The sequence below is a fragment of the Calidris pugnax genome, unplaced genomic scaffold (assembly GCF_001431845.1).
Source record: "Calidris pugnax isolate Ruff unplaced genomic scaffold, ASM143184v1 scaffold491, whole genome shotgun sequence".
Taxonomy (NCBI): Eukaryota; Metazoa; Chordata; class Aves; order Charadriiformes; family Scolopacidae; genus Calidris; species Calidris pugnax.
Window position 1 is genome coordinate 48,750 of NW_015091208.1, and position 25,467 is coordinate 74,216.

At 56.5% G+C, this 25,467-nt stretch overlaps 2 protein-coding genes across 3 annotated transcripts; one reads left to right on the top strand and one right to left on the bottom strand.

Annotated features, from left to right (window-relative positions):
* The first annotated feature begins 29 nt into the window (after window positions 1-29).
* On the top strand, window positions 30-15,888 carry GRAMD2 (GRAM domain containing 2). 2 transcript variants are annotated; one of them, XM_014959785.1, is made up of 12 exons: window positions 30-459; window positions 3,579-3,692; window positions 4,353-4,410; window positions 5,807-5,879; window positions 5,966-6,069; window positions 7,050-7,148; window positions 8,920-8,991; window positions 10,415-10,477; window positions 13,017-13,170; window positions 13,498-13,597; window positions 13,706-13,813; window positions 14,837-15,888. In XM_014959785.1, the coding sequence occupies exons 2-12, from the start codon at window positions 3,589-3,591 to the stop codon at window positions 14,838-14,840; spliced, it is 939 nt and encodes a 312-aa protein (XP_014815271.1). In that variant the 5' UTR covers window positions 30-459; window positions 3,579-3,588; the 3' UTR covers window positions 14,841-15,888. The 2 variants fall into 2 exon arrangements, with proteins under 2 accessions (XP_014815271.1, XP_014815272.1); XM_014959786.1 differs by lacking the exon at window positions 14,837-15,888 and having other exon boundaries at window positions 13,706-13,817.
* A 2,173-nt stretch (window positions 15,889-18,061) lies between these two features.
* Window positions 18,062-24,929, bottom strand: SENP8 (SUMO/sentrin peptidase family member, NEDD8 specific). The gene is made up of 2 exons (XM_014959784.1): window positions 24,909-24,929; window positions 18,062-20,478 (listed from the first exon to the last, which is right to left on the bottom strand). The coding sequence occupies exon 2, from the start codon at window positions 20,433-20,435 to the stop codon at window positions 19,797-19,799; it is 639 nt and encodes a 212-aa protein (XP_014815270.1). The 5' UTR covers window positions 20,436-20,478; window positions 24,909-24,929; the 3' UTR covers window positions 18,062-19,796.
* Window positions 24,930-25,467: the final 538 nt, after the last annotated feature.

Genomic DNA, 25,467 nt, shown 5'->3' on the forward strand with positions numbered 1-25,467 from the left:
GAGGGTGTGTGTGGGGGGAGCACCGGGGGCTCGGCCTGTCCCTCCTCTCCCTGACCTCCCGCCTCTCTCCCGACAGCGCCGCTGGGGACCCGCCGGCCCCTCCAGCATCCCCGGCGGTGGTTCCGCTCCGGCCGCCGGCACACGGGACCCGAGTGACCTTGAGAGCCGGGAACAAGGGCAGCCCCGCCGCATCCCGCCCGGGCTCGCCGAGGCCGAGGCAGCCCGGCCGCAAGTGCCTCCCCCCCCGCCTCTCATCCTCTCGTATTTATTTATTTATTAATTTTTTTTTTTTTTTTCGGGAGGCGAAATCCCTGGCTCGCTCCCTCCCGCCCCCGCCGCACGCTTCCTGCCCCCTCGCCTGCGCTGGCTGCGGGGAAAAGGGATCCAGCGAAACGATCCCCAGCGCCGCCCGAGGGACTCGCACACCGGAGCGTCCCCCAGCCCGGATCCCAGCGCTGTGTAAGGGCAGGGAGGGGCCGATCCGCGGGGAGGGAGAAGCACCCGGCGAGCCGGGGGCTGGGGGAGCCCCTGTGGGCAGGCAGGGGGTGTCAGGGCGGGCAGGGGGGCAGCAGGTCCCCAGCAGTCTTTTCCCTTTCCCGGGAACTCCTCTCCCCACCCACTCTGCCTCCTCTTGGGAGCTCTGGCTGTTCTTGCTTGTCGTTTGGGACACTTGGGTGGGTGATTTTCCAGCAGGAGCTGTTTCCCGCTACAAAAATTCCTCGAGGAGAGTGATGGTGTGAGCCACGAGAAGGTGTTTTCCACCTTGTGCCAGCGCTGGAAGCATCCCTGGGCTCCCAAATCCCTGATCCCCATCCCTGCCACATCGGGGAGCTGGGATGGAGCAAAGATGTGGAGAGGGGAGAGGAGGCAGCCATGTCTCCGCTGGGGCTGAGGATGCTCCTCGCAGTCCCCGGTGCCAGGGAACTCTCTGATCCGGGACTTGTCCCTGGCAGTGACTGCAGGAGGGAGAGAAAACTGGGACAGGACGATTCAGCGCTTCCAAGTGCTCTCCAGCTTCTGGCTCTTCTCATTTTTGGGGATTTCTGTGTGTTTGGTGACCTCAGGGGGGGGTTTCTCGGCCCCCTTGCCTCGAGCAGGGGGTGCCTCTCCCTGCCCCCCGTGCGGTGCCCTGTGGTGTCAGCCCCGGTGAGGGCTAAATCCGCTCACCCGGATTAAATGGTGCAACTGCTCAGGGATTTAAGGAATGACGTGGGGGAAGCTGGAGCGGGCTGAGCTCCGGAGAGGGAGGCTCCGGAGTGGGTCAGAGCCCCTTTTCCAGCGTGGGGGGAAGGGGGTGGAAGGCTCTGGTGCCTCCATGACACAAATTTGGAGTGGGTCAGAGCCCCTTTTCCAGCATGGGGGGAAGGGGGGGGGAAGGCTCTGGTGCCTCCATGACACAAATTTCGGCTTCAGGGCGGCGTGGCATCACCTGGCAGAGGGGGTTTGCGGTGCGGGGCTGTCTGTCTCGAAGGCAGGGGGTGTCCCAGGAATCAGGCAGGGAAAGAGCCTTTTGGCTTCAGGGCGATGTGGCATCACCTGGCAGAGGGTGTTCGCGGTGTCTGTCCCGAAGGCAGGGGGTGTCCCAGGAATCAGGCAGGGAAAGAGCCTTTTGGTGTGATGCCAAGGGATGTTATCTGGTGCTTCTTGTCGGTTGAGTCTCTTTGCCCATCCAGACACATCCTTTGACCTGAGCTCCTAAAACCAACCCACGGCCTCGGTGTGTCGGTGCTGTCCCCGCGATGCTTGGGCTGGGGGGGCTGTGTGGCCACCTCCTTTCCTTTGCAAAATGCTGGCTCCGGGGCTCTGAGAGCTGGTTCCCAGTGTGGTCCTAACCAGTGACTTGTGTCTGGGTTTTCCTGCAGCCTGTACGTGCTGTGTCTCGAGGGATTTATCCCAACTCCATCGCATGGGGACCCTGGAGGCCGCAGGGACATGGGGGCTCAGGCAGCTTCGACTCTCAGGCCATTTGGGCACAACTATTGGGGTGCAGCACCCCCATCCTGACTCTCCCCGACTCCATGAGGATTATTTAAACGAATTTCCCTTTGGAGAAACCCTTCGGAGGGGGAGCAGGGTGTGTATAGGGAAGCGTGGGGCGGCGAAAGAGCCCCTCTTTTCCTGTAGGAAGCACTTTGGGATGGCTTCTCTGCCCGGGCTCTGCCACGGCATCGTCCCTGCGGGCGCCGGGACGTGCTCCAGCTCCGTCCTCATCCTGCCCGCTGGCGCTCGCCCTGCCCGCTGCCGCCCGGCCTGTCCCCCACCTGCTCTGCCACCACCCCCTGCCCCTTGAGCCCAGCTCTTTTCCCGTGGATAATTTCCTCTCCGGAGGGCCGGTGGCTGCTTGCCGGCTGTGCCGCGCTGCCGGAGCACGTGTCATCCCATCCCTGCGTGGCTCTGAGCTGCCGGTGAGCCTGGGCCTGCACCCAGTGACCAGGGCCCCGGCGTCGCTGCCCCGGGCTGGCGCTGGGCTTTGGCTGCGGGTGCCGCCGCGATCTCCGGCTGCGGTTTGCTGAGGGCGGCGTCGTCACCTTTCTATCCCGCCCGGCGATAACCTTCCCTGCGCGGCGCTGGCAGCCTGTTTGCTTTACCTGTCGCGGCCGATAAGCGCCTCTGATAACACTCGTGATAGCAAATAACGGGCTGTAACCAGAGAGGAGCAATTAAAGGAGGGAGGTGGTGCCTTTGGCACGGCCTCTGCCCCTCGGAAGGTGGTGTTTTGCCCACCCTGGGGGAGCAGACCCTGGCCCTCGCTGGCCAAAATCTCTGTCCCCCCCGCCCCCCGGGGTTGAAAGGAGGGTGTAGAGAGGCAGGTGTTGCGCCCCCCAGGGTTGAAAGGAGGTTGTAGAGAGGCAGGTGTTGGCCTCTTCTCCCAAAGGACGAACGACAAGACCAGAGGAAATGGTCTGAAGTTGGGGCAGGGGAGATTTAGATTAGATATTAGAAAGAATTACTTTACTGAGAGGGTGGTCAGGCCCTGGAACAGCCTGCCCAGGGAGGTGGTGGAGTCACCATCCCTGGAGGGATTTAAGAAACGTATAGACATGGCTCTTCAGGGCATGCTCTAGTGCCCAAGGTTATTGGTTTATGGCGAGGTGTTGAGTGTGGGGTTTAGTTGGTGGGTGCAGTGTTTTTGGTGGGCGTTTTTTGTGGTGTGTTGTTGTTTTTTGTTTGTCTGTTTGTTTGTTTTTTCTGTGGTTGGACTCGATGCTCTCAGAGGTCCCTTCCAACCACTAAGATTCTGTGATTCTGTGAGTTTTGTAGACCTGTGATTTTTCTCATCCCAACCTCCATCTCCTGGGGAGGAGAGGCTCTGCTTTGGGGGGGGTGTTATCCGAGGCAGCGGGGAGGGAGCTGCTGCTCTTTGCCCACTCTGTTGCCAGCACTGGGGAGTTCCTGGCAAGAAATGCCCTTTTTATTTTCTCTCCGCGTGACTTGAGAAATGGCAGAAACATTCTCCCTGTCCTTGAGCGGCAGAGATACCGCGTCTCTGTGTGGAGGGGGGGTCAAGGGAGTGGATTTGCAGCTCTGAAAGGCATCCCTTTCCTCTCTCCCTTCCCCTCACGGGCTTCTCCTTGCAGCACCAAACTGATGCATGAAAAAGCAGCTCCCCTGAAGAGCCCCGAGCCCATGCACGGCCGTGAGAAACTGGAGGCATCCCACAAGGAGAAGAGTTTGGATTCCCTCGATGGCAGGTGAGGGGCTGCATCCCGGGGTCTATGGTTGAGTGTTTTCTCTTTTTTTTCCCCACTGTTGGGACATCCTGCAGCAACCCCTCTGCCTCCGAGCCCCTGGATGCAGCCCACCAGCTTGGGGTGGGCACAGGGGGGGTTTCGCCCTCAAATATGGGGTCAGGGAGGGGAGAGGGGTTTGGGGAAGGGGTCCGGTATTCCCACTGCTGAGGTTGTTGGGAGGATCTCATGCTGGTTTCTCCCTTCTCCTGCCCGTGGGATGGACGGGGATGGATGGCCCCGTGCTCAGCCAAAGCCGTGTCCGTCCTCCTGCCCCAGCACATTCCCAAATTCCCATTTGTGCTTTCCCTGGGGAAAACTTGACCCGGCTGAAGCTGCTCATTGCCACCTCCTACTCGATCCCAGGCAGCTCTGGGCTCCTTGCCCCGGTGCCAGGGAGGGTTTTGGGTGCAGGCCCCCCGGTGCTGCTGCCTCCCCGGGCTCAGCATCGCTGATGCGACAATAAATCACCAAGACATCCAAAACGTGGTTTCCCATGGTCTCTTTTCACTTTTCTGCATCTTGCTGTGTCTCTTCCTGCAGCACACGTGTTTTTTGGGAGCTGATGAGAGACCTGAGACTCTTCTCTTACCTAATTATTATAATTACTATTTTTCCTTCCAGCCTCCACCTGAATGAAGCCCTGAAGGATGAAGACATCAAGAAATGCCACCGGGAAGTGGTAAGTCCTTGGCTTCGTGAGCGAAAGGGCTGGTTTGTTGGAGCCTGACCCCAACTGTTGGCCATTGAGGGGCCCGTCCAGGGTCTCAAACGTGGGCTGTGGGCGGTGGAGCCGCGGTGGCTCCTGGTTCAAGGCAGAGGCTCCTGCCCGCAGTTTCAGGGGAGCTGATGGTGGTTTCATGTGGCCCCTGATCAGCCCTGCGAAGGCTTTCAGGATTTTCTATCCAGAGCAAAGGAAAAAGTGGAAGTCCTGACTTGCAGCAGCTCCGTTTCCATCGGTTTGAATCTCTTTTGTTGTTAAAATCCTGCCCTAAGCAGAGCTTTACTGTCTGTCTACAAACCAGAGCGGAGGGGGGAGGCGTTTTTCCTTTCTCCATGAAAAGAATGGAAGAGAAAAACATTTTGCCGCTTATTCAGAGGCAACTCGGGGAGTTGTGGGGTTGGTAATGGCTTTGTGTTGGGGCAAGGGGGTGTTTCTTGGTGGTGGCTTGGAGGTGATGGCACAGTGACCCCTCCGTGTCCCCCTGAGATGCTCCTGTGGCACCCCCCCCATCCCGGCGTCTCCCCGGGGGTGTCCGAGCCGCCCCCAGGTGCTGCAGAGCCTTGATCCTCTTAGGGCCCAGCTCATCCGGTGACAAGGTGCGTGTGGCAAAGGTGACCTTGTCACCGTGGGCAGGAGGGCTCTGCCTGCCGAGCCGCCTCCAGCCCAGCCTCGCTGCATCTCTCCGCGTCCTGGTTTCATCCCTTGGATTTCAGGGGACAGCCGTGTCCCCCGGGGAGCACCCCGAGCTCTGGGGGTGCTGCCTCCTCCGGCGCAGGGGACACACACAATTTAAAGTGGATTTAATGCCAAGCGTTGGACCGATTCTGAGCCTTTAACTTCTAGACAGAATTATTTCAGGGCGAAACCTGCCGCCGCGGCTGCCGGCGGGCTTTGAAGAGGCACCGGGAATATAAATAGCTGGATGGCGCGGCGCGATGGGCGCAAAGCAAGTCTTGTCACTCTGCCCCGAATAAGGGAAGAGCTCGAGGAGGAGGAGGAGGAGGAGGGAGAGAAACCATTGGGCAAAATAAACTGCCTGCGGATGAGCCCGGGGGAAAACAAGCTCCTGGCGGAGGCTCAGCCTCCTTAGATAAACCCCAGATATTAAGGGCAATGTTTATCTGGGAGGATGGCACAGCGTTTGCTGGGCGCTGGGTCGTCCAACCCTCCTCTAGCCCTTCGGCTCCGCCGTCCCCAGCCCGGTGGGACCCCCCTGCGTCGGTCACGGGTGCGGGGAGATTATTTATATTTGCAGGAGGGTGAGGGTTTTGGGTTGGTTGGTTTTTTTGGTTTTTTTTTTTGGGTCTCCTTATCAGCAAGGTCAGCAGATAACTCTGCTCTGCTTCGTTTTCAGGCCGCTAGCAAGTACAACTCCCAGTACCACAAGCTGTTCAAGGACATCCCGACGGAGGAGAGCGTGCTGAAAGGTTGGGGGCACGGCGAGGGACGGGCACGGGGGGGGCGGCGGGAGGCGGCACTCCCTCTGCCATACCCCCCTCTCTCTGCCCTGCAGTGTGCTCCTGCGCGCTCCAGAGGGACATCCTGATCCAGGGAAGGCTTTACATCTCCCCCAACTGGCTCTGCTTCTACGCAAACCTTTTTGGGAAGGACATCAAGGTAAGGTGGGGGGGGGGCCAGGTCACCCCGGTCCCCGTAGGGCTCATAGACCAGGCTACACCACAGCCCACTTACTGCCCCCCCGCCTCCTGCACCCAAAATCCCTGTCAAAATCCTCTGATAGGAAGGGGACTGTGGTTGTTCCTCCCCCTCCATCACCTACCGCATCTTCCCTGGGGAAACCAAATATTGGTTTGGTTTATAGGGCTCATAGACCAGGCTACACCACAGCCCACTTACTGCCCCCCCGCCTCCTGCACCCAAAATCCCTGTCAAAATCCTCCGATAGGAAGGGGAGCGTGGCTGTGCCTCCCCCTCCATCACCTACTGCATCTGCCCTGGGGAAACCAAATATTGGTTTGGTTTAAAATTCCCCGATGGAAAACCTCCTCCAAGCCGCAACGGCGTTTGAAGGAAGATCAGAGTTTTTTTAGGGGGGAGGAGCAGGGGGGCCAAGATTTGAATCTCTCTTGGCTTTTCTTCTTGATTTCCAATCTGACGTTTCCCTGTTAGTCTTGTGGCTGACAGGGATCTTGGGGAGGGACGACTTTCCTTTAAAACTGGGCTGAAGAACTGAATTATTTATATCAGCCGCTTTAAACAAATACCTGGCAGAAGCACGGGGTTTCAACCAAAGTATTCTGCTGTAAATTGTGTCCTGCTTTATTTTTAACCCTCCCTGGGCTTCCAGGGGGGACTCTTTGTCATGGGTCTTAGGGAGACTCACTGGATGATGCTTTCCCTGTTTCCTCACTGTTTTGATTGAGTAGAAACCCCCCCGGGAGCTGAGATTAACGCTGGGGGGATGCTGTGACCTTTAATAACGATTAATCTCTCTTTGGGAAATGCCAAATCCCCGCGTCGCTGCTCTGCTTGGGGCGTAATTACGATGCGTATTAAACATCTCACCTTGGGAAGGGAACTCCCCGAGCTTGTGGTGTTCCCCTCCCTGCCCATCCCCATGTCCTTTTGCCCCCCAGGTTGTCATCCCGGTGGTCTCCGTTCAGCTGATCAAAAAGCACAAGACGGCTCGGCTGCTGCCCAACGGCTTGGCCATCACCACCACCGCCAGCAGGAAGGTAACGCCGGGGCCGGGGGATGCCCTGGTGCCATCCAGCTGCCGTTTGAGAGATGGGAAGCAAAGCCATTCCCATCCCTGGCTGCCAAAAACCCCCAAAATCACGGGCCGGTGGAGAAACCAGCGTGTCTCTCTGTGCTGTGCTGCAGGCCAGGGCGAACGGCGCCGCTTTGCTTTTGTTTTCTGAATTTCACTTTGTTTCTGGGCAGAGCGAAATTCAGCCGAGCCTGACAAATCCCTCCCAGGCTCCCATCAAACCTTTAAACTCCTTTAAACGCAAGCAGGGGAAGGGTTTGGGCCGGCGTTCAACCCCGGGCTGGTGGAAAGCCTGGCGAAGGGGATGAATTTCCAGCTTTTGGTGGAAAATGACATTGGAAATGGCCCATGACACTGGGTGTTGTCGGCTGCGGTGAGCTGACGCCGTCCTGCCCCACGCCTCCCCAGCCAGGGAGGGGGTTATACAGGACAAGGGGAGATGGTTTGAAATTGGAAGAAAAAAGATTCAGATTAGATCTCAGGAAGAAATGTTTTACTCTGAGGGTGGTGAGACACTGGAACAGGTTGCCCAGGGAAGTTGTGGCTGCCCCATCCCTGGAGGGGTTCAAGGCCAGGCTGGATGGGGCTTGGAGCAACCTGGGCTGGTGGGAGGTGTCCCTGCCCAGGGCAGGGGGGTTGGAACTCGATGATCTTTGAGGTCCCTTCCAACCCAAACCATTCTATGATTCCTCTGGGATTTTGGGCAGAGGTTATTCCCGTGGGATTTTAGCAGGGGGTGGGATTTTGGGCGGAGGTTATTCCCGTGGGATTTTAGCAGGGGTGGCACGAGGCAGGATTTGGGCGTTCAAAGTGATTTGGGTGCGAGGCCGCTCCGCGTGGGGCGAGGTGGGCACTGCCCCCCCTGCCCCTTCTGCCCACCCCCGGGGACGTTCTCTGCCGGCCCCGGCCTCATTTGCTGCCGGATCCCTCGGGAGGCCCCGCGGGGACAGCAGCCCAGTGAAACTGGCCCCAAAAAAAATCAGGTCCGGGTTTTAGCAGGCTGCAAAAATAACAGCAGGGAAACTCTGCGGGGAGATGCCTGCGCTGGGGGGGGACACACGCAGCTGCCGAAGGAGGGGAGACTCAAGGGCAGGACGTCTCACCTTGAGTGCTGTGTCCAGTTTTGGGCTCCCTACCATAAAAAAGACATTGAGGTGCTGGAGCGGGTCCAGAGAAGGGCGACAAAGATGGTGAGGGGTCTGGAGAATAAGTCTTATGAGGAGAGGCTGAGGGAGCTGGGGGTGTTCAGCCTGGAGAAGAGGAGGCTGAGGGGAGACCTTCTTGCTCTCTACAACTCCCTGAAAGGAGGGTGTAGAGAGATGGGGGTCGGTCTCTTCTCTCAAGTCACAGGCGACAGGACGAGAGGAAATGGCCTCAAGTTACACCAGGGGAGGTTCAGGCTGGATATTAGGAAAAATTTTTTCACTGAAAGGTTTATCAGGCATTGAAATGGGCTGCCCAGGGAGGTGGTTGAGGCCCCATCCCTGGAGGTGTTCAAAAGCCGGGTTGATGTAGTGCTGGGAGGTCTGGTTTAGTGATGATGCTCCTTGTTTGTTGTGTGGGTGTCTATTTTTGTCAGTCAGGTTGACGGTTGGACAAGATGATCTTTAAGGTCCCTTCCAACCTAGAAGATTCTGTGATTCTGTGATTCTGTCTCTGCCCATCCCCTGCCTGTGGGGAACCGGATGTGGGATGGGGGCGAATCTGTCCCGGCAGCTCCTCTCTCTGTCTTGCAGTACATCTTCGTGTCCCTCATCTCCCGCGACAGTGTCTACGACGTCCTGAGGAGAGTCTGCACACACCTCCAGGTACCCTCTGCCCCCATCTGACAGCGTTTCAATAGCCACGGGCTCCCTTTGGGCTGCATCTGGGGGAGCAAAAGCTCTTTGCCCTCGGCATGAAGGCTTTGGATTGCTCCCAAAACGCTCCCTGCTGCCTCTTCTCGGCGTCCTTGCTCTGCAGGAGGGGACGGGAAGAGGGGCCCCAGCCTGCTGAGAACGGCAGCACTTCATGACACTGCTCTGCCCGATGCGGGGGGCCACCCTGCTGTCCCCTTTTCAAGTGACAGTGGCTGTTTCTTGACACTCTCCTGAGCGTCCTGGCAGGGCAGAGCCTGTCCCCGGGTGTCGCGTGGGTGTCCTGTCCCCGTCAGCCACCGGTGGCATTTTCTGGGTCACGGATGAGGGAGGCAGAGCCCGGAGTTTCTGCTCTCTCCCAGGGTGTGTGTAGGAATTAGTTATAATTTGGTAGTTATACTAGTTCTGCCACTCCGCACGCGCGCTGCCTTTCCCCCGCATCTAAAGTTTGAAGGGGAGGAAAAATGGTACAAATCACGAGAAAAAATGGAATTAAAAAGCCTGAGGGGGGAAGAAATCCATCAGCCCTGGGGCCGGAGAGGAGGGTTGCGGGGACCTTCTCCTGCCTTTGAAGCACGTGGAGAGCGGTGCCAGAGCCCTTCCCTGCCCCAGGGTGTGTTCCAGCTCTGCCAGGGTGGCAGTTTGGGTGACTCACCCCTGTTGCCAAACTGGGCAAATTATTCTTTGAAATGTGCTGGGCTCTGCCCAGGTATTCCCTGTTGTTTTTTTTTTTCCCCACCCGATGGTTCATCCCCTCTGCCAGGAGCCCTTGGCTCAGCCCTGGTCCCGCAGGGTTTCCAGCAGCGATGGGGTGACCCGTCCTCTGCCAGATGCTTTTCTTTGGCCACAAAATCCCCACGCTTGGACATTTTAGGCAGCTGCTCTTCACAGATTCACCAGAAACATCGAAATTCAATTTTCTGGCTCAGGTTGAAGCAGGGAAGGGTGGCACCATAACGCTGAGAGAGTTGGGCGGGATCAACCTGGAGAAGAGAAGGCTCCGGGGAGACCTTAGAGCCCCTTCCAGTCCCTCAAGGGGCTCCAGGAGAGATGGGGAGGGACTCTGGATCAGGGAGGGGAGCCACAGGAGGAGGGGGAAGGGTTTGACATGGAAAGAGGGGAGATGGAGCTGAGATGTGGGGAAGAACTTGTTTGGTGTGAGGGTGGTGACACCCTGGCCCAGGTTGGCCAGAGAAGCTGTGGCTGCCCCATCCCTGGAGGGGTTCAAGGCCAGGTTGGAGGGGGCTTGGAGCAACCTGGTCTGGTGGGAGGTGTCCCTGCCCAGGGCAGGGGGTGGCACTGGGTGGTCTTCAAGGTCCCTTCCAACCCAACCCATTCCGTGATTCTCTAACGCCCATTTCTTTCTCCCCTCCAGGTTTCCAGTAAGAAGAGCTTGAGTTTGAAGGAGCTGACGGAGGAGCCCGATGCCGTGTCTCTGGTGAGGGTCAGGGCAGCTCTGGGGGAGGGAAGGTCCCCCACAAACTCCTCCTGTGGGCAGGAGAGCGGCCGCCCAGCCACCGGGGTGGGTTTAGGGCGCTCCCGGGACGCTGAGGGTCACCCGGCAGCCGCTCGCAGGGTGTGGGGTCGCTCCTCTCCCCTCGCTGCCGAGAAAGGTCTCCGGAGCTCCTCCTCTGGGATCCTCACACCCTGACTTGGCAGAAACAGACGGGTCAAGAGGACAATTTTGACGGCCCACAGCTGAGCGTGACCCAGCCAGTTGGTCTCTAGGGTCCATTTACAGATGGAAAAATTTTGGAGGGATGTGGAGAACGCTGCCACTCCGCTCCCGCCGGCTGATGCTGTGGATAACAGCCCCCAGCGGAGGGCCACGAGGATGATCAGAGGGATGGAGCACCTCTCCTATGAAGACAGGCTGAGAGAGCTGGGGTTGTTCAGCCTGGAGAAGAGAAGGCTCCGGGGAGACCTTATAACAGCCTATCAATACCTGAAAGGAGCCTACAGAAGAGCTGAAGAGGGACTCTTTACAAAGAAGAGTAGCGACAGGACAAGGGGCAATGGTTTTAAGCTGGTGGAGGGGAGATTTAGGTTAGATACTAGGAAGAAATTCTTTACAGTGAGGGTGGTGAGGCACTGGAACAGGTTGCCCAGGGAAGTTGTGGCTGCCCCATCCCTGGAAGTGTTCAAGGCCAGGCTGGATGGCTATTTGAGCAACCTGCTCTAGTGGGAGGTGTCCCTGCCCATGGCAGGGGGGTTGGAACTAGATGATCTTTAAGGTCCCTTCCAACCCAAACCATTCTATGATTCTATGATAACGGGCTGGAAACGTGGCTGAATTATCCAAAGCCATATGGGATGGCTGGGAGGCCAGAGAGGGAGAAGGCTGCCGAGCCGTGGTGTCACCAAGGGGCTGCTGCCCTGGGAGCACGACGGGGCTCGGCTCTGCCCACAGTGGCTGCCAACCCAGCCAGCAGTGTCTCCTCTCCATGAAGCTTGGGTGGCCCCTCCTTGTCTCTGCTTGGTGACAAAGCCGTTGGGGCTGTGGCCGTGCCGTGCGTGGGGACGCTGAGGGTGTCCTCCATGAGCTGGTGGCCCTGTGCATCAGGTTGGGTGCAGGAGGTGACAATCAGGGTGGCCCTTGGGGGCCACTGACCCCCCATGTGGGACCAGGGAGTGACAAATGGGATGTCCCCTGTGGGCTGGTGGCATCCCACAGGTTGAAGGTGCGTTTCAAAGGGTGAATCGGGTGCGGTCCAAGCTGGCAGCATCTCCTGGTGCTTCTGAGGGACCTTCCCTTCAGCAGCTCCAGCTCTGGGAACTCTCTGGTGAGGGGACCCCACTCTGTGCTGGCTGCCACCCCTCCGTGTGCCTTTCCAGACCGGGATGCTGAGCTTGGAGGGCTCTTGGAGGGCGATGGGTGACAGCTCTGAGCTTCAAACCAAGGGGTGTCGGAGGCAGCCGTCAGTATTTGGGCAGGCATGGGGACCAAGGGCAGGTCCCTCCTACGGCAGTAGGAACCTGTGTCCCCACAGGCCCATCATGGAGGACCAGCTCCCCCTTAGGATGGTGTTTTCATAGAATCATAGAATTGCCCAGGCCAGAAGGGACCTCCAAAGGCCATCTAGTCCCACCCCCCCGCAGTCAGCAGGGACACCCCCAACTAGACCAGGTCGCCCAGGGCCTCGTCGAGCCTCTCCTTGAATATCTCCAGGGAAGGGGCCTCAACCACCTCCCTGGGCAACCTGTCCCAGTGCTCCACCACCCTCACAGTGAAGAACCCTCTCCTCATCTCCAATCTAAATCTGTTCCCCTCCAGCTTGAAGCCATTGCCCCTCGTCCTGTCACTGCAGGCCTTTCTAAACAGGCTCTCCCCAGCCTTCCTGTAGGCTCCCTTCAGGTACTGGAAGGCTGCTATTAGGTCTCCCCGGAGCCTCCTCTTCTCCAGGCTGAACAACCCCAGCTCCCTCAGCCTGTCCTCGGAGCAGAGGTGCTCCATCCCCCTGATCATTTTAGTGGCCCTCCTCTGGACCCTCTCCATCAGGTCCATATCCTTCTTATATTGAGGGCTCCAGACCTGCACACAATACTCCAGGTGAGGTCTCACCAGAGCAGAGTCAAGTGGCAGAATCCCCTCTCTGGACCTGCTGGCAACGCATCTTTTGATGCAGCCCAGGATGGGATTGGCCTTCTGGGCTGCAGCTGCACACTGCCTGCTCATGTCCAGCTTCTCCTCCACCAGCACCCCCAAGTCCCTTTCCTCAGGGCTGCTTTCCAATCCCTCACCCCCCAGTTTGTATTGGTGGCGAGGATTGTTCTGGCCCAGGTGCAGAACCTTGCATTTGCTCTTGTTGAACCTCATGAGGTTCACCTGGGCCCACCTCTCCACCCTGTTTTGAATGTGCTGGTTCTCGATGGAGGTGCCACAAGGTTCCAGTACGAATCTGGCCCCACCGTGTCCTTGTCACTGCTGGTTTTGTGGGAGGGACGGTGGCACGGCTCACCCGGGGCTGTTCCTGCAGGAGGTGATCGTCCCCGAGGGCAAGTGGAGGAAAGTGTCACCCACTTCTTTGTCACTGTCACTGCCGGACGCCGACTACCAGTGCATCCACCGGACCTCCGTCAGCAGCCTGAGCACCAAGGAGAGCTTCACCTCCGAGGAGCCCCTGGTTTCAGGTGGGAGCTGCGTCTGACCCAGGGACGTGGGTTTGTGTTGGGTGTAAAACCTCCATAAATACGTGTTCATCTGTCTTCCCCCCTCGTGGAAGGGATTTCTGCCTTGCGGGCAAGCAGGGTTGAGGCTGGGAGTAGGTGATGGTCTCCTGAGGATGGGATGAGGTCTCCGGAATGAGGGATCTGAGCACTTGGTGTGCAGCTGGAACATCGTGCTGGCAGCATTAGCCTGTGGTGGGGGGGGGAAATATTTGATGTTCCTGGTTGCCCAGAGGAGTGTGAGCATCTGCCCAGCGTGGCTGGGCCACTGACTCTTGGCTTGCATTTCAGAAAGTGCAATAAACACCGAGGAGGAGCTGGAGGTGGAGCAGAGCTGCGTGGCGGAGCTGAGACCCTCCGACTACCAGCTCCTGAAGATCTTCATCGTGCTGTAAGTGCTTCAGGGGCAGCTGTGGTGTGGGGAGGATGGGGGCTACACCAGGAAGGTCCATCTCCACCCCCAGCTGCTGAGTGCTTGTCCTTGTTCCTCTGCTCCCAGCATCTGCCTCCTGGTCGTGTCCTCCTCGTACCTGGCATTCCGCATCTTCCGTCTGGAGCAGCAGCTCTGCTCTCTGAACCGGGACTACCTCTCCCGCGGGCACAGGAGGTGAGGGACTCCTGGGGACACTCTGGGGCAGGTGGGTCACACTGCCCGCCGTGGGGGACCCGAGGGGGTGTGGTTGAAAGAGCAACGGCTCCCCTCCGTGACGTGTCCCAGGGATGCTTTGTCCCTTATCCTGTCCCTGCTGCTGGGATGACCCAAAAAGCATCATCCCCGGGCAGTAGATGAGTGACTGGGGAAATCTCTGCTGTCCCTCAGACTGTCAGCCCTTGGGACAAGGTTCCCTTGTGGGTTTGGGGCTGGTTCCCTGGTTGGAGTAAGCTCCAGGGCATCTCTGACAGGCTGAGGGAGCTGGGGTTGTTCAGCCTGGAGAAGAGGAGGCTCCAGGGAGACCTAATAGCAGCCTTCCAGTACCTGAAGGGAGCCTACAGGAAGGCTGGGGAGAGCCTGTTTAGAAAGGCCTGCAGTGACAGGACGAGGGGCAATGGCTTCAAGCTGGAGGGGAACAGATTTAGACTGGAGATGAGGAGAGGGTTCTTCACTGTGAGGGTGGTGGAGCACTGGAACAGGTTGCCCAGGGAGGTGGTTGAGGCCCCATCCCTGGAGATATTCAAGGAGAGGCTCAATGAGGCCCTGGGCAACCTGGTCTAGTTGGGGGTGTCCCTGCTGACTGCGGGGGGGTCGGACTAGATGGCCTTTGGAGGTCCCTTCCGGCCTGGGCAATTCTATGATTCTATGATCTCGGAGGAGCTGGGCTGTGCCCTGGGGCTAAAGCGACCGCGGGCATCAGCAAAGGGTGGAGGGGAGTGGGTTCCTTGGGTTGGGGACATCGGGGGTGTCCCCCTCCTCATGCCCATGGGCTCTGGGCTGGGGGACGGTGTCTCCGCGGGCGCTTGGAGGAGCTGGGCTGTGCCCTGGGGCTAAAGCGACCGCGGGCATCAGCAAAGGATAGAGGGGAGTGGGTTCGCTTGGGCTGGGGACATCGGGGGTGTCCCCCTCCTCATGCCCATGGGGTGTGGGCTGGGGGACGGTGTCTCCGCGGGCGCTTACCCCGCTCTCTGCGTGCAGGTGACCGTGACCCCAGCGCTGGCTGAGGATGGACACCGAGACCCTGCCACCCTCCCTGCAGATCCCGGCGCCGTGTCCTCCCCGCCGTGGCCCTTGCGCGTGGCCTGGCTTTCCCTCGGCCGATAAAATGGGACCAAGCATCTTCTCTCCTCCTACCGGCACCCGCTCCCGGCGGGACCGCCCGCCCGGCCCACGGCCACCGGTGCCAACTCCTCATCCCACTGGAACCCTGTTTTCTCTCCGGGACACTGCTGCCCCGTAACACCGGACGATGGCTCGGGGCTGCCGAGCGCTTGGATCTCCCTGTAGGACTTGCTGCTAAAATGGGCACCGTTTTTTTTTATTTGGGACTTGGGTTTTTCTTGTTAAAAGATGACCTAAGGCTCACGGGGAATCCCCAGAAAATGTGGATGAGTTGCTGCTGCTGCTCTGGGTGAAGCCCGGGCAGCAGCTCTGGGCTGAACCTGCCTGTTGGTCCCCCTCTCGGTACCCAGAGATGGGGAGAGAGGGGCCACCAGCCCTGTGGGGCATCATCTATCCCTACACCCACGGGTAGGGGTGCAAACCGGGGTCCCCCCAGCCCCATTGGGCTCCTTATGGGCCCCCCAGCCCTTCTCTCCTGGACATCTCGGGGTGCCTGTGTCTGCGTGTCTCCCTGCAAAGCACTTTAGGGTCCCCTGGACCAGGCGTCCTCACTGGGGACCGCACCTGGGAACGGTGCCGGACCAGGGCTTCGTTAGCCCCGCTCGCCTCGTTAAGACATCCCGAAAGGATCCGTGGCTGGCACGGGAGAGTGTCCCGGATTGCCTCGTGTCCGTGTTACCCTCCCACCACACGGAGCCCAGCGCCGCAGGATTCATCCCGCAGCCTCCTCCGGGACCGCGCCGGGACGGCAGGTGACACCCCTGCGACTTATTTTGGGTTTTCTTTCCAATTTTTTTTTGGGAACTACAAGTGCTGATGGGGCCAAATCCCCAAGCCCTGGGGAAGAGCTCGCCGCTCGCTCCGGGCTTGGAATGGCTTTTAAATGAAAATAAAAACCAGGATTTTTCTAGTACGTCCCTGTCTGCTGCCGGCGTCCCTGCGGCCGTGCCAGGCTGGGGTACCCCGGAGTCTGGCTGTGTCCCCAGGACGTGGATTACGTGGGGGGGGGACAGCAGGGGAACCAGGGGGGGTTTTGGGGGTCACCCAGGGCTTGGGATGCTCCCGGCGTGGGGAGGTTTCCTCACTAGATGGCAGCAGAGGCTGCGGGATGTGACACCCGAGCTGGTGGCAGGGCCACCCTGGGGACAGGGCGCTGAGGTGCAGCCTTCCTCCACCTCCTCCTCCTCCCTCAGCATCGGCCCCACAGATCCCCCCACCACCACGCAGCAAAACGCGTGAAAACAGCCCAATTTGAAGGCCACAGAGGGGATGGTGTTGGCCAAACGGGGACGAGCGTGGTGTCACCCCCACAACGGTGTCCCCGCCATTGCTGGATTTAACCATGTCACCCAGCTTTTTTTTGGGGGGGGGGGGGGTGTAATATATCAGTCATTCTGCTACAATTACACAGTTTGAAAACTGCACTAACTCCACGCTGTTGTTAACACACACACACATAGAAAACTACCTTTATTTCACAAAAGTCGAGGCTCAGCCCTGTTTCCCCCCAAAGGATGGGAGCTGCCCCTTCAAAGCCCCGGTGTTTACGGGGCGGTGGGAGCCTCTGATTCCTTGGTGACCCTGCAGATGAAAGGGGCCGTCCCGCTGCCACCCCGTCCCCACCGGGGCCTGGCCCGGCTCGTTTTGCTGGTGCAGCTGCTGAAATGGGTTCAGAGGGTTTGGGGTTGGTTTTTTTTAAAAAACAAGTTGGTGTTAAACAGGTTCAACCTCAGGCTTCGGGGGTTTATGGTCCTAAAAATGAAGTTTAGAGGTTTAGGATTGGGTGTTTTTTTTCTGGGTGCTCCACAGAACCCAATTCAAAGCAGGTCCCTTGTCCCCGTGCTGAGCCCGGGTCAGGTGCATGACAGTGATGATGGCCACCTCAGCTCCTCTTGGGACTCTTTGGTTGAAGCCAGCAGTGGGATGGCCCGTGGGGTCCGGAGGAGCCCTGGGACAAGCCCCCCATGTGGTTTTTGGGAGGGTCCCTACGGCCAGGAGCCGGTTACAAGGCTCTGGTTTTGTTTTCCAGCCGGTGTTTACCTCCCTGGTGGGTGCGTGTTTGCTCTCCCGGTGACGCCCTGCTTGAGCTTATTTGCTTTTCTTTGTGTAAAGAAATGCCACGTAAAAGCCTCAGGTGCAGGAAACATCCCCCGGGTGCTCACCTCCCTCGCTGGCTCGGGCAGCCCTGTCCCATCCCTCCAGTCCCCTGCTGCTTCCCCACCATCCCACCTCCCCTCTGCCCACGCTCCTCCCCAGCCCAGACCCACCCCTAAAAAACAGGATTAGGAGATTAAATCAGCCCATCTGGCCTCCCCGCAGTGGCACAAGGCGCTCAAGGGGCTGTCCCCAGGCTCACTGCCTCTCCAAGACCCATTTCTGCTCCGTCCCACCCACTGCAGGGTACAGAGAGCCAAGGTTCTGCTCATGACCCTTGTGGCCTTGACGAGCGGGACCCACCGCTCGTTAGCGGGTACCCACACAGGAGATGGATGATGCTGCGGTGACGCCCTGCTTGAGCTTATTTGCTTTTCTTTGTGTAAAGAAATGCCACGTAAAAGCCTCAGGTGCAGGAAACATCCCCCGGGTGCTCACCTCCCTCGCTGGCTCGGGCAGCCCTGTCCCATCCCTCCAGTCCCCTGCTGCTTCCCCACCATCCCACCTCCCCTCTGCCCACGCTCCTCCCCAGCCCAGACCCACCCCTAAAAAACAGGATTAGGAGATTAAATCAGCCCATCTGGCCTCCCCGCAGTGGCACAAGGCGCTCAAGGGGCTGTCCCCAGGCTCACTGCCTCTCCAAGACCCATTTCTGCTCCGTCCCACCCACTGCAGGGTACAGAGAGCCAAGGTTCTGCTCATGACCCTTGTGGCCTTGACGAGCGGGACCCACCGGGCCCATCTGGCCTCCCCAGTTGTCCCCAGGCTCACTGCCTCTCCAAGACCCATTTCTGCTCCGTCCCACCCACCCCAGGGTGCAGGGAGCTGAGGCTCTGCTGGTGAGTCACAACCCTCGTGGCCTTGACGAGCAGGACCCACCGCTCATTAACGGGTACCCACACAGGAGATGGATGATGCTGACAAGAGCAGGGTCTGGTTGAGTTTTATTCGGGGCTGGGGAGAAAGGCAGCTCCCCCGGCGGCAGTGACGTTGCTCTGGTGAAGCCCCACGCGAATGAATCCCCTTCAGCAAGCGGTTCCAAGGCGTTTTGGCTCCATCCAAGCGGTGGAAAGGGTTTTTTTTGGGGGGGGGTTGGTGCTCAGGGGGATGCTCTGGCCCCATGGCTGCATCTGGGCAACCTGGGAAGGACCCCGATCCTCGTTTTGCCCCTTCACTGTCTGTGGGTGTTTTGGGAGAGCCTGGGCTGGGGCTACTTACCTTCAGCAACGAGGGAAGTTTCAGACCTTCCTACAGTTCAAGACCTTCCTACACCACCCGGCTGTTCATCACCCCCGGTGCTGTGCTGGTGAACGTACTGGTGGGACTGGGGTGGCAAGGGGATGGGTGAAGAGCTCTGGGTTCAAAAAAATCCTCCCTCCCCCTTCGCCGAGGGCTGTATTTAACCTGGATTTCCCTGCTCCCCGGGGTGGGGTTGCTCTGCCAGACGCCGCCCGAGCAGCCTGCGCTTCGCCACTCACCAGCTCAGAGATTATCCTGCCACTGCCTCTCGTTTTAATTTTTATTCTCCCTGCTGCTAAGCCTGTCTTCTCACCAGAGGATCCGCTCCGAGATCCCAGCCATTGCCCTGCCTTTCCATTAGGAGCGTATCAAGGAATTCTCAGGCTTCAAGGAGACCGCGCTTATCTTTGGCTTCTCTACCTCAAACTCTCTCCTTTTGTTCTCCCTGGTGTGTTTTTTTTTATCTCGAGTAACAAAACTGGTTTTGTGCTAGAGGAAGCAGCGACGGCCTCGTAGGCTCTGAGCGCAGCGAACGCTAACGAGGGCTCGGGGAGCGCTGACGAACCCTCCCCGAATGGAGACGACCTAAAATCATATGGAAAAAAAAAACCAAACCAAACCACCTTCAAAGAGTGAGTGTCACTTTTCATCTCAATTAAGTTTCCTTTCCTAGGACTGGGTTCCTCGGCTTCCTATTAATCTTACAGCAGTTGAGAGCCGGGTTTTAATTTGTAATAAGAGCAAGCGGGGGGGAGGGGGGCAAAAAAAAAAGCTATCACCCTTCAGCCTAGGAGCACCTATCTGAATAAAACTGATTTTCTTTTTGCCCCATTCTTTAATTAATTGTAGCATTTCCTTTGGAGTCTCATCTTTTGACATCAACACCTGAGCATCACGTTTTTCAGGGGTAAAAAAAATAAATCCTTGCTGCTAAATCCCAGGCTGCTCAAACGCTGCTGGCGGGAGGCAAAAATTAGAAATAGCCACGATAAAAGCGTTTGGGGGCTCAGTTTTAAAGGGCATTTGCTAAACCTGGCTTGGAACAGCAATAGCTGTGGCCAATTAAAGCCACCTAAGGAGGGCGTGTTGCCTGCTGGGCAAAGGTGGAGAAGTCTCTTTAGCAGCCCATTTTGCCACAGCAATTAGTGTAAAAATTCACCGCAGAGAGGAGGATTTCTTTGAAAGCAAAGTGACTTTTCTCATTAGGAGTTCAAAGGCCAGTGACTTCCAGAAGGGACTAAGGCTTTTCCAAGGAGGGAGCAGGAGGTTTGGGGTGTGTGGGGGGGGTGTAGCCATGCTTGGAGGGGTTACATTCTTCTTCTTTGGGACAATCCTGCGCATGGGCATCTCCCTCAGGCACTGGGGGTGCTGCCTCGCGGGCGGGGAAGGCAGTGTTTTTTGGGGGGGGGGAGCTGCACCTCCATCACTTCTGTGCCAGTTTCGTGATGAGGGCTTTCCACTCCGCTCTCTTCTGGGTGATGTAGGAAGGGGTGAGGAGCTGCAGCAAAGGCTCCGGCCGGTCCCTGAAGTATCCCTGACACAGAGCCTCGGCGTTGCAGATCACGTACATCCCGCAGTCGTAGCTGTTCTGCTGGGCTGGAGCCTTCTCCTCCACGAAGGTTGCTTTGCCCCCTCTCTTGCCCAAGAAGGCCTCCAGCTTCCCTGCCACTTGCTTGGCGTGGACGGAGTTGCATTTACTGTGGGAATCGTAATGGGAGAAGCACTTTCTGTCCCTGAAATAAACCAGTAAGCTCCAGTGGGTGCCCCCAGCCACCTGGTTGGAGTTATCGTTGATAGGCAGGAACACCAGCTTCTTCTGGAGAAGGTCCAGCGGCTGAAGGAATATGGCTATTTCTTCCTGACTAAGGGCACACTTAATGAACTGAGCCACCTCGGGGCTGATAAAACAAACCTGATCGCTAAACTCTTGGAACTGGTGGTTGGCAAAGTACTCGAAGGCAAACCCGATGATGTGATCGTTAAGCCAGTTTGGGGGCTCCAGCAAGGCAACGTCCGACCTCCTGAGCAAACTGTCCATGTAACTGAGAACAACAGGGTCCATCCTGCGCAGGTGGGGGCTGCAGCACTCCAGGAGACTTCAAAAGCTGCAACAGAGAAAGGGAAGATGGAATTAAAGAATTAGATCACACCTGGGACAAGACACAGTGCAACAAACACCCCGAGTTCCTGCTCAGGAAGCAGTGAGTAAAAGCCCAGGTTTCTCAGATGGGTGTTTGAAGGACCGGGGTTTGAAGCATCTGGCAGACGAGCAGACAGAGGACACGCAGCTCCTCATCTGCAGAGTGTGAGGGGATGAGCTGGGCTCCTCTGCTGCTCTAGGAGCAGTGTGTGGCTCCCATTAGATAAACGTTTCATCGTTATGATCTTAACCTCAAAGCAAAGCGATTTCAAAGCAGCTCCTGCTCGGGAACTGCAGGCACGCCTCGGGTTCTGCGCCTCGCAGAGAAACCCTACGTGACCTGGGAGAAGTCGGTTGCTGTTTCGGCGTTTCAATATTGACCTGCGCAGTGATGGCCACTGGAACCCTCTGCAGCACTGGCAACCTTAAATAAAAGTGTTTTCGGGGCCGTGTGCCAGGCAAACGGTCCCTTTCCCCTAGCAGAGGGTGCCACAGCTCGGTGCCAGACGCATGACCTGTTCTGGGAAAACCTGCTGGCCCACCAGCGCGGGAGGCGAGGCGGCCATGAGGAAGGAGAGACAAAGCAAACCAGGATCACAAACAAACCAGTTCCCTGCCGTGGGAACCTCTAGGACAACTCTACCTCACCCCAAGAGATTTCAAGAACTCGAGTAGCACCAAAGCTGGATGGTCCATAAAATATCGGTTTTTAGGTCAGGTTTTAACTGGCCAAAATTTGGCTCCCAAAAGGAGAACGCACTCATGGGTACGCTGAGGGGTGAAGATCCTTCCAGGCTTCCACTGGTTAAAGTCACCCTGACCCACTCTTTCCAATCTCTTGCTCTTCTTCCCTCTTAATCTGTGCCTTCTTTCCACAAATAGAGGCTGCTTATCCTTAAAAAGGCACCTGGAAATTCAAGCAGACGGTAGCACCGGGTTCTCCCCACCCACGTGGTGGAGGACGTACTCGAGGGACTTCAACAGGTCTTCCAGGCAAGACTTTTCCTGACTCCTTTTTGTTTATCAGGTTATCTGAACACCCACTAATTCTGGGCTTTCTACCAGTCATCTAACTCCTTTTCAGTTTGCTGCCTTCGCGTCCTGGGGGGAATTAAAGTACGTTTTAAGAAAGAGGTTGCAGAGCACACTAGGAGGTGCTGCTCAATAGCCAACGCAAAATACTCGCTGGTATCAGACTTAGGAGGAGACAAACTATGGATTTAAACCCCCTTTATCTGCCCTGCTTTTCCTTTTGCTCTCGACAGCCCCCCACACTTCTCTCCTTGCCAGGAGAGGGCTAGAAACGCCACGGCGTGGGCCAGTGGGGACGTGGAGCTGGTTTGGCCTCACCGCCCTCTCCTCATCTCTGCCAAATGCAGCACGAAAACATCTTAGGATTTCTTAAAGCACCGTGTGAAAACAAGCGGTGATAAGATCACTTTAGTATGATTCACTATAAATAGGACACTAATTATCCATTATGATAAGGGGAAATAAAAAAAAAAATATGCCATGTGTTGTGTTGTTTATGTGGTAGGAAGAGGTAGATTTATGCTTCTTATTCTGACGTGGATCACGAAAAAAGTCTTTCCCGGCCAGGTATGCATAAATTAAGAGATTTATCTCTCAAAAATCTTGGCAAGGCCACGTCGCATGTGAGTTGTAAATAAGCGAGTGGATGAAGCACAGGGGATGTGTAATACCTCGGAAGGAAGGGCCGAGGTAGAGGATCTGAGCCCTGAAAATGCTAATCACTATTTGTGTATCGCTGCCGGGCCCGAGACATGCCGAGCAGCAAGAGTCACTGGAAAGGAAGGGGAGCAGTCGCTGTTATTTATACCGAGCCAAACACAATGGTATTTGGACACGCTTCCTACGTTAATGAACTCAAACTATTTCCAAGTCTGCGGAGCAAATCCTTTGCAAGAGCCTGCAGTAGAAAAACAAAACAGAACAAAACAATCCAAACGAAGTCCCACCAGCTCTGTAGCACGCCCAACTATCGTCTCGGGTAAAGAGCTGAACACCCTGCAAGCCTAAAAGCAACTGGTTTGGGGGGGGGTTATGGGGGTTGCTGCTGAAATACTTTTTGCATGTGCCCATATAATGCCCCAAATTTTTGTTTATTGAATGTTTTTGCTGCTCCATCTTCTCCTAGAGATGTAGGGAATACAGCAAATAGCTTTCCACTCACGTCTGAAGGGGATTACGGGCTAGGGAAGGAAGCGTGCGTCCCACATGCTGCTCATTTTCCACTCTGCAGAAACATCATTTGGGGGTTTGTTGGGGTTGGGTTTTTTTTTGCAGTCAAGGAAAAAAAAAATAAATAAAAAATGAGACATTTGGCAGCTTCCTACAGTCAGGAAGGGAGAATGGTTATAGCAAATGCTTAATTGCCACTAGCTACTACTTTTAATTTTATTGCCATCTGGTATTTGTGAAACTGCCTGTGAGTTCTGCAGGATGACTCACAGCACGCGGCACCCAGCTTAAAGGAAAACCCTTCGAAGGCTCGGCTGCCTTTCAGAGCCACTTAAGGTAAGCCATGGGCCAAAAAAAGCCATCAGAGAGGTGGTTTTGTTCGGAAGAACCCCCCCTGTTAAAGCTAAAGATGAATCCGCAGAGAAGCCGAGACGTGGATCTGAGCACCTTGGAGGGGAGGGGGTGTTGAAATCCAGTCGCAGCTCACACACAGCTCTGCTCAGACACAGCCAGGATTTGATTCCCGAAGGCTCAGGCACACCCTGGTCAGAAGTTTTCATAAAAATAGCACTAAAGAGCGACGCAGGCCTGGAACATTCCTTGTAGGTTGGCAATGAGAGTCCTCCTCGTTCATTTTATTTGCATATTAGTAGTTGGAAATTGTGCAAACTCTCTGTAATGCTCAGCTTCTGGGAGGGATACCCATCCACCCCGTCCCAAGCGCGAAGGTGAGAGCAGCGGGGAGAGAAAAAAGGAGCTTTGCAATAAAAATGTCATCAAGCCAACCAAGATGAAACCCCCTATTTCGTTTCCAGGTTTGAAAACGGCGCCGTCTTGCATCGATGTGTTTAAGGGACGTTTAGATGAGGTACTGAGGGATATGGTGTAGGGGAAGACTTTGTAGAGTAGGGTAGATGGTTGGACTCGATGATCCCAAGGGTCTCTTCCAACCTCTATGATTCTATGATTCTATGATGTGGCAAGAAGTCAGGTTTCTCTCATCTCTAACTTATAACAATTTAGCAAAGAAGTCGCTGTCGTTAGTGCAAGTTCGATCCATCAACTGATGGGACTCCCTCATGTCCAGGATGCGAGGCAAGGCCTGTGTTTTATAATACTTGACAGAAAAAAACCCAAACCTATCATTTTCATAACATTAAAGACAACTACCTTTTGCATGTAATTGTTGCCTTGTGCTCTGAAGGCAGCCCGGGAATGAAAACTCCCTAGTCATTGAGTGTAAATAGGCAGCGACGGAGCAAAGAGGGCCTAAATTAAGGATGAATCAGGTTCCTAAAGTCTATTTTAATAAATTAAAGATGCTAAGAACGTCCAGACTGAATATTTTAAGGTGCTACGTCACTAAACTCCTGTACCAAATTTAAAGACTATGGAGGTAATACAGGAAGCCACCTGAAAGACAAACCAATCAGACTTTAGTGGGAAAGAGTAGGAGGGAAAGAGAAGCTTTCTGCAGCTTGGCTGAAACCTTTGGAACGATCAAGAGTAAAAGGCCCCACGATTTAACCACCAGACCATTCCCTTTTACTGGAAATACAGTTTTTAGACACCGTGTCAGCGCTCTTAATAGCGGTCATTGTTAATCGTAGCAAGATCAGACAAGGAACATCAATTTCTGTTTATCAGCCTGAGCTGGGCTGGGCTACCAGCACCTGCGTCTCCGTGTTATCTCTCTCCTAACAGAGAAAAACCTCAAGCAGAATTAAACAACTAAGCCAGAGAAGAAGTGTACTTGTCTACTCCTTTTGTTAATACAAGCAACATTTTTGTAGCCCGTAGATTATAATTCCTGTATTACAGAACCTTTGCGGGTTCAACAGGCCCGGAATGCCAGACTCAGAGGAAAACATTTGTAATTCCTGCACGCACAGACAATGCCCAAACCTTTCTGTTTCCTCCACATTCCCCAAACCAGACAGGCGCAGCTGCTCCAACGCAACCCAACTCCAGAACCCTGCTTTGGTTCGCAGCATCTCACAGGGCAGTAAACAAAAAGCCAGAGGAATGACACCAAATTTGATTACTAAATCAAATGCGTTTTGCTCCCCGGGATGGGATTGACCAAAGCGTTAGGTTTAAGGGGAAAAAAAAAAATCCATCCCCTGTGACCTGAGCGCCCAGGGACAGGGGCTCTCCCAGAAGTGATGATGGAAACCTCTCAGCTCGGCTCACCGAAATGTTTAACCGCCCGCCAAGGGATTGCACTCGCCCGTTTTGAGAGAGTTTATCATCCCAGAGAGTAGTGGGAAGGGCTGGGAAGGAACAGCATCTCCCTGAAAGACCCAGAGGTGGCGGGAACCGGCTCAGGAGAAGGAATTCAGCCGGAGGAAAGGGGTCGGGGCAGCCATTGCTCTGTGGCCCCAGGAGCTTCTCCCGCTGCTGGTGGGGACCGGCGCTGCCCCCCGGGAAGAGCTCGCTGGTCCCGCGGCAGCGTCTAAGGAAATAAATGAGAATTAAGGGGAGAGGAGCAGGTCCACCCGGGCCGGCCCGGGGTCGGGGTCAAGGCCTGGCCGACACCGGCTGACAGCGCCGCTCCCTGCGAGCCCCCCCCCGCCAGGCCAAGCGTCTCTACGTTTAACGATTTTCACCATTTATCCGCTCAAAACGCGCGCTGAAGCCTCGGGATCCGCTTGAGGCCGGCAGGGACCCCCCCCACCGGCTGCGGCCTTGCAGGGGGACCCCCGCCCGGGCCCCACCGACCCCGCCGGTGCCACGGGCACGCCCGCCAGGA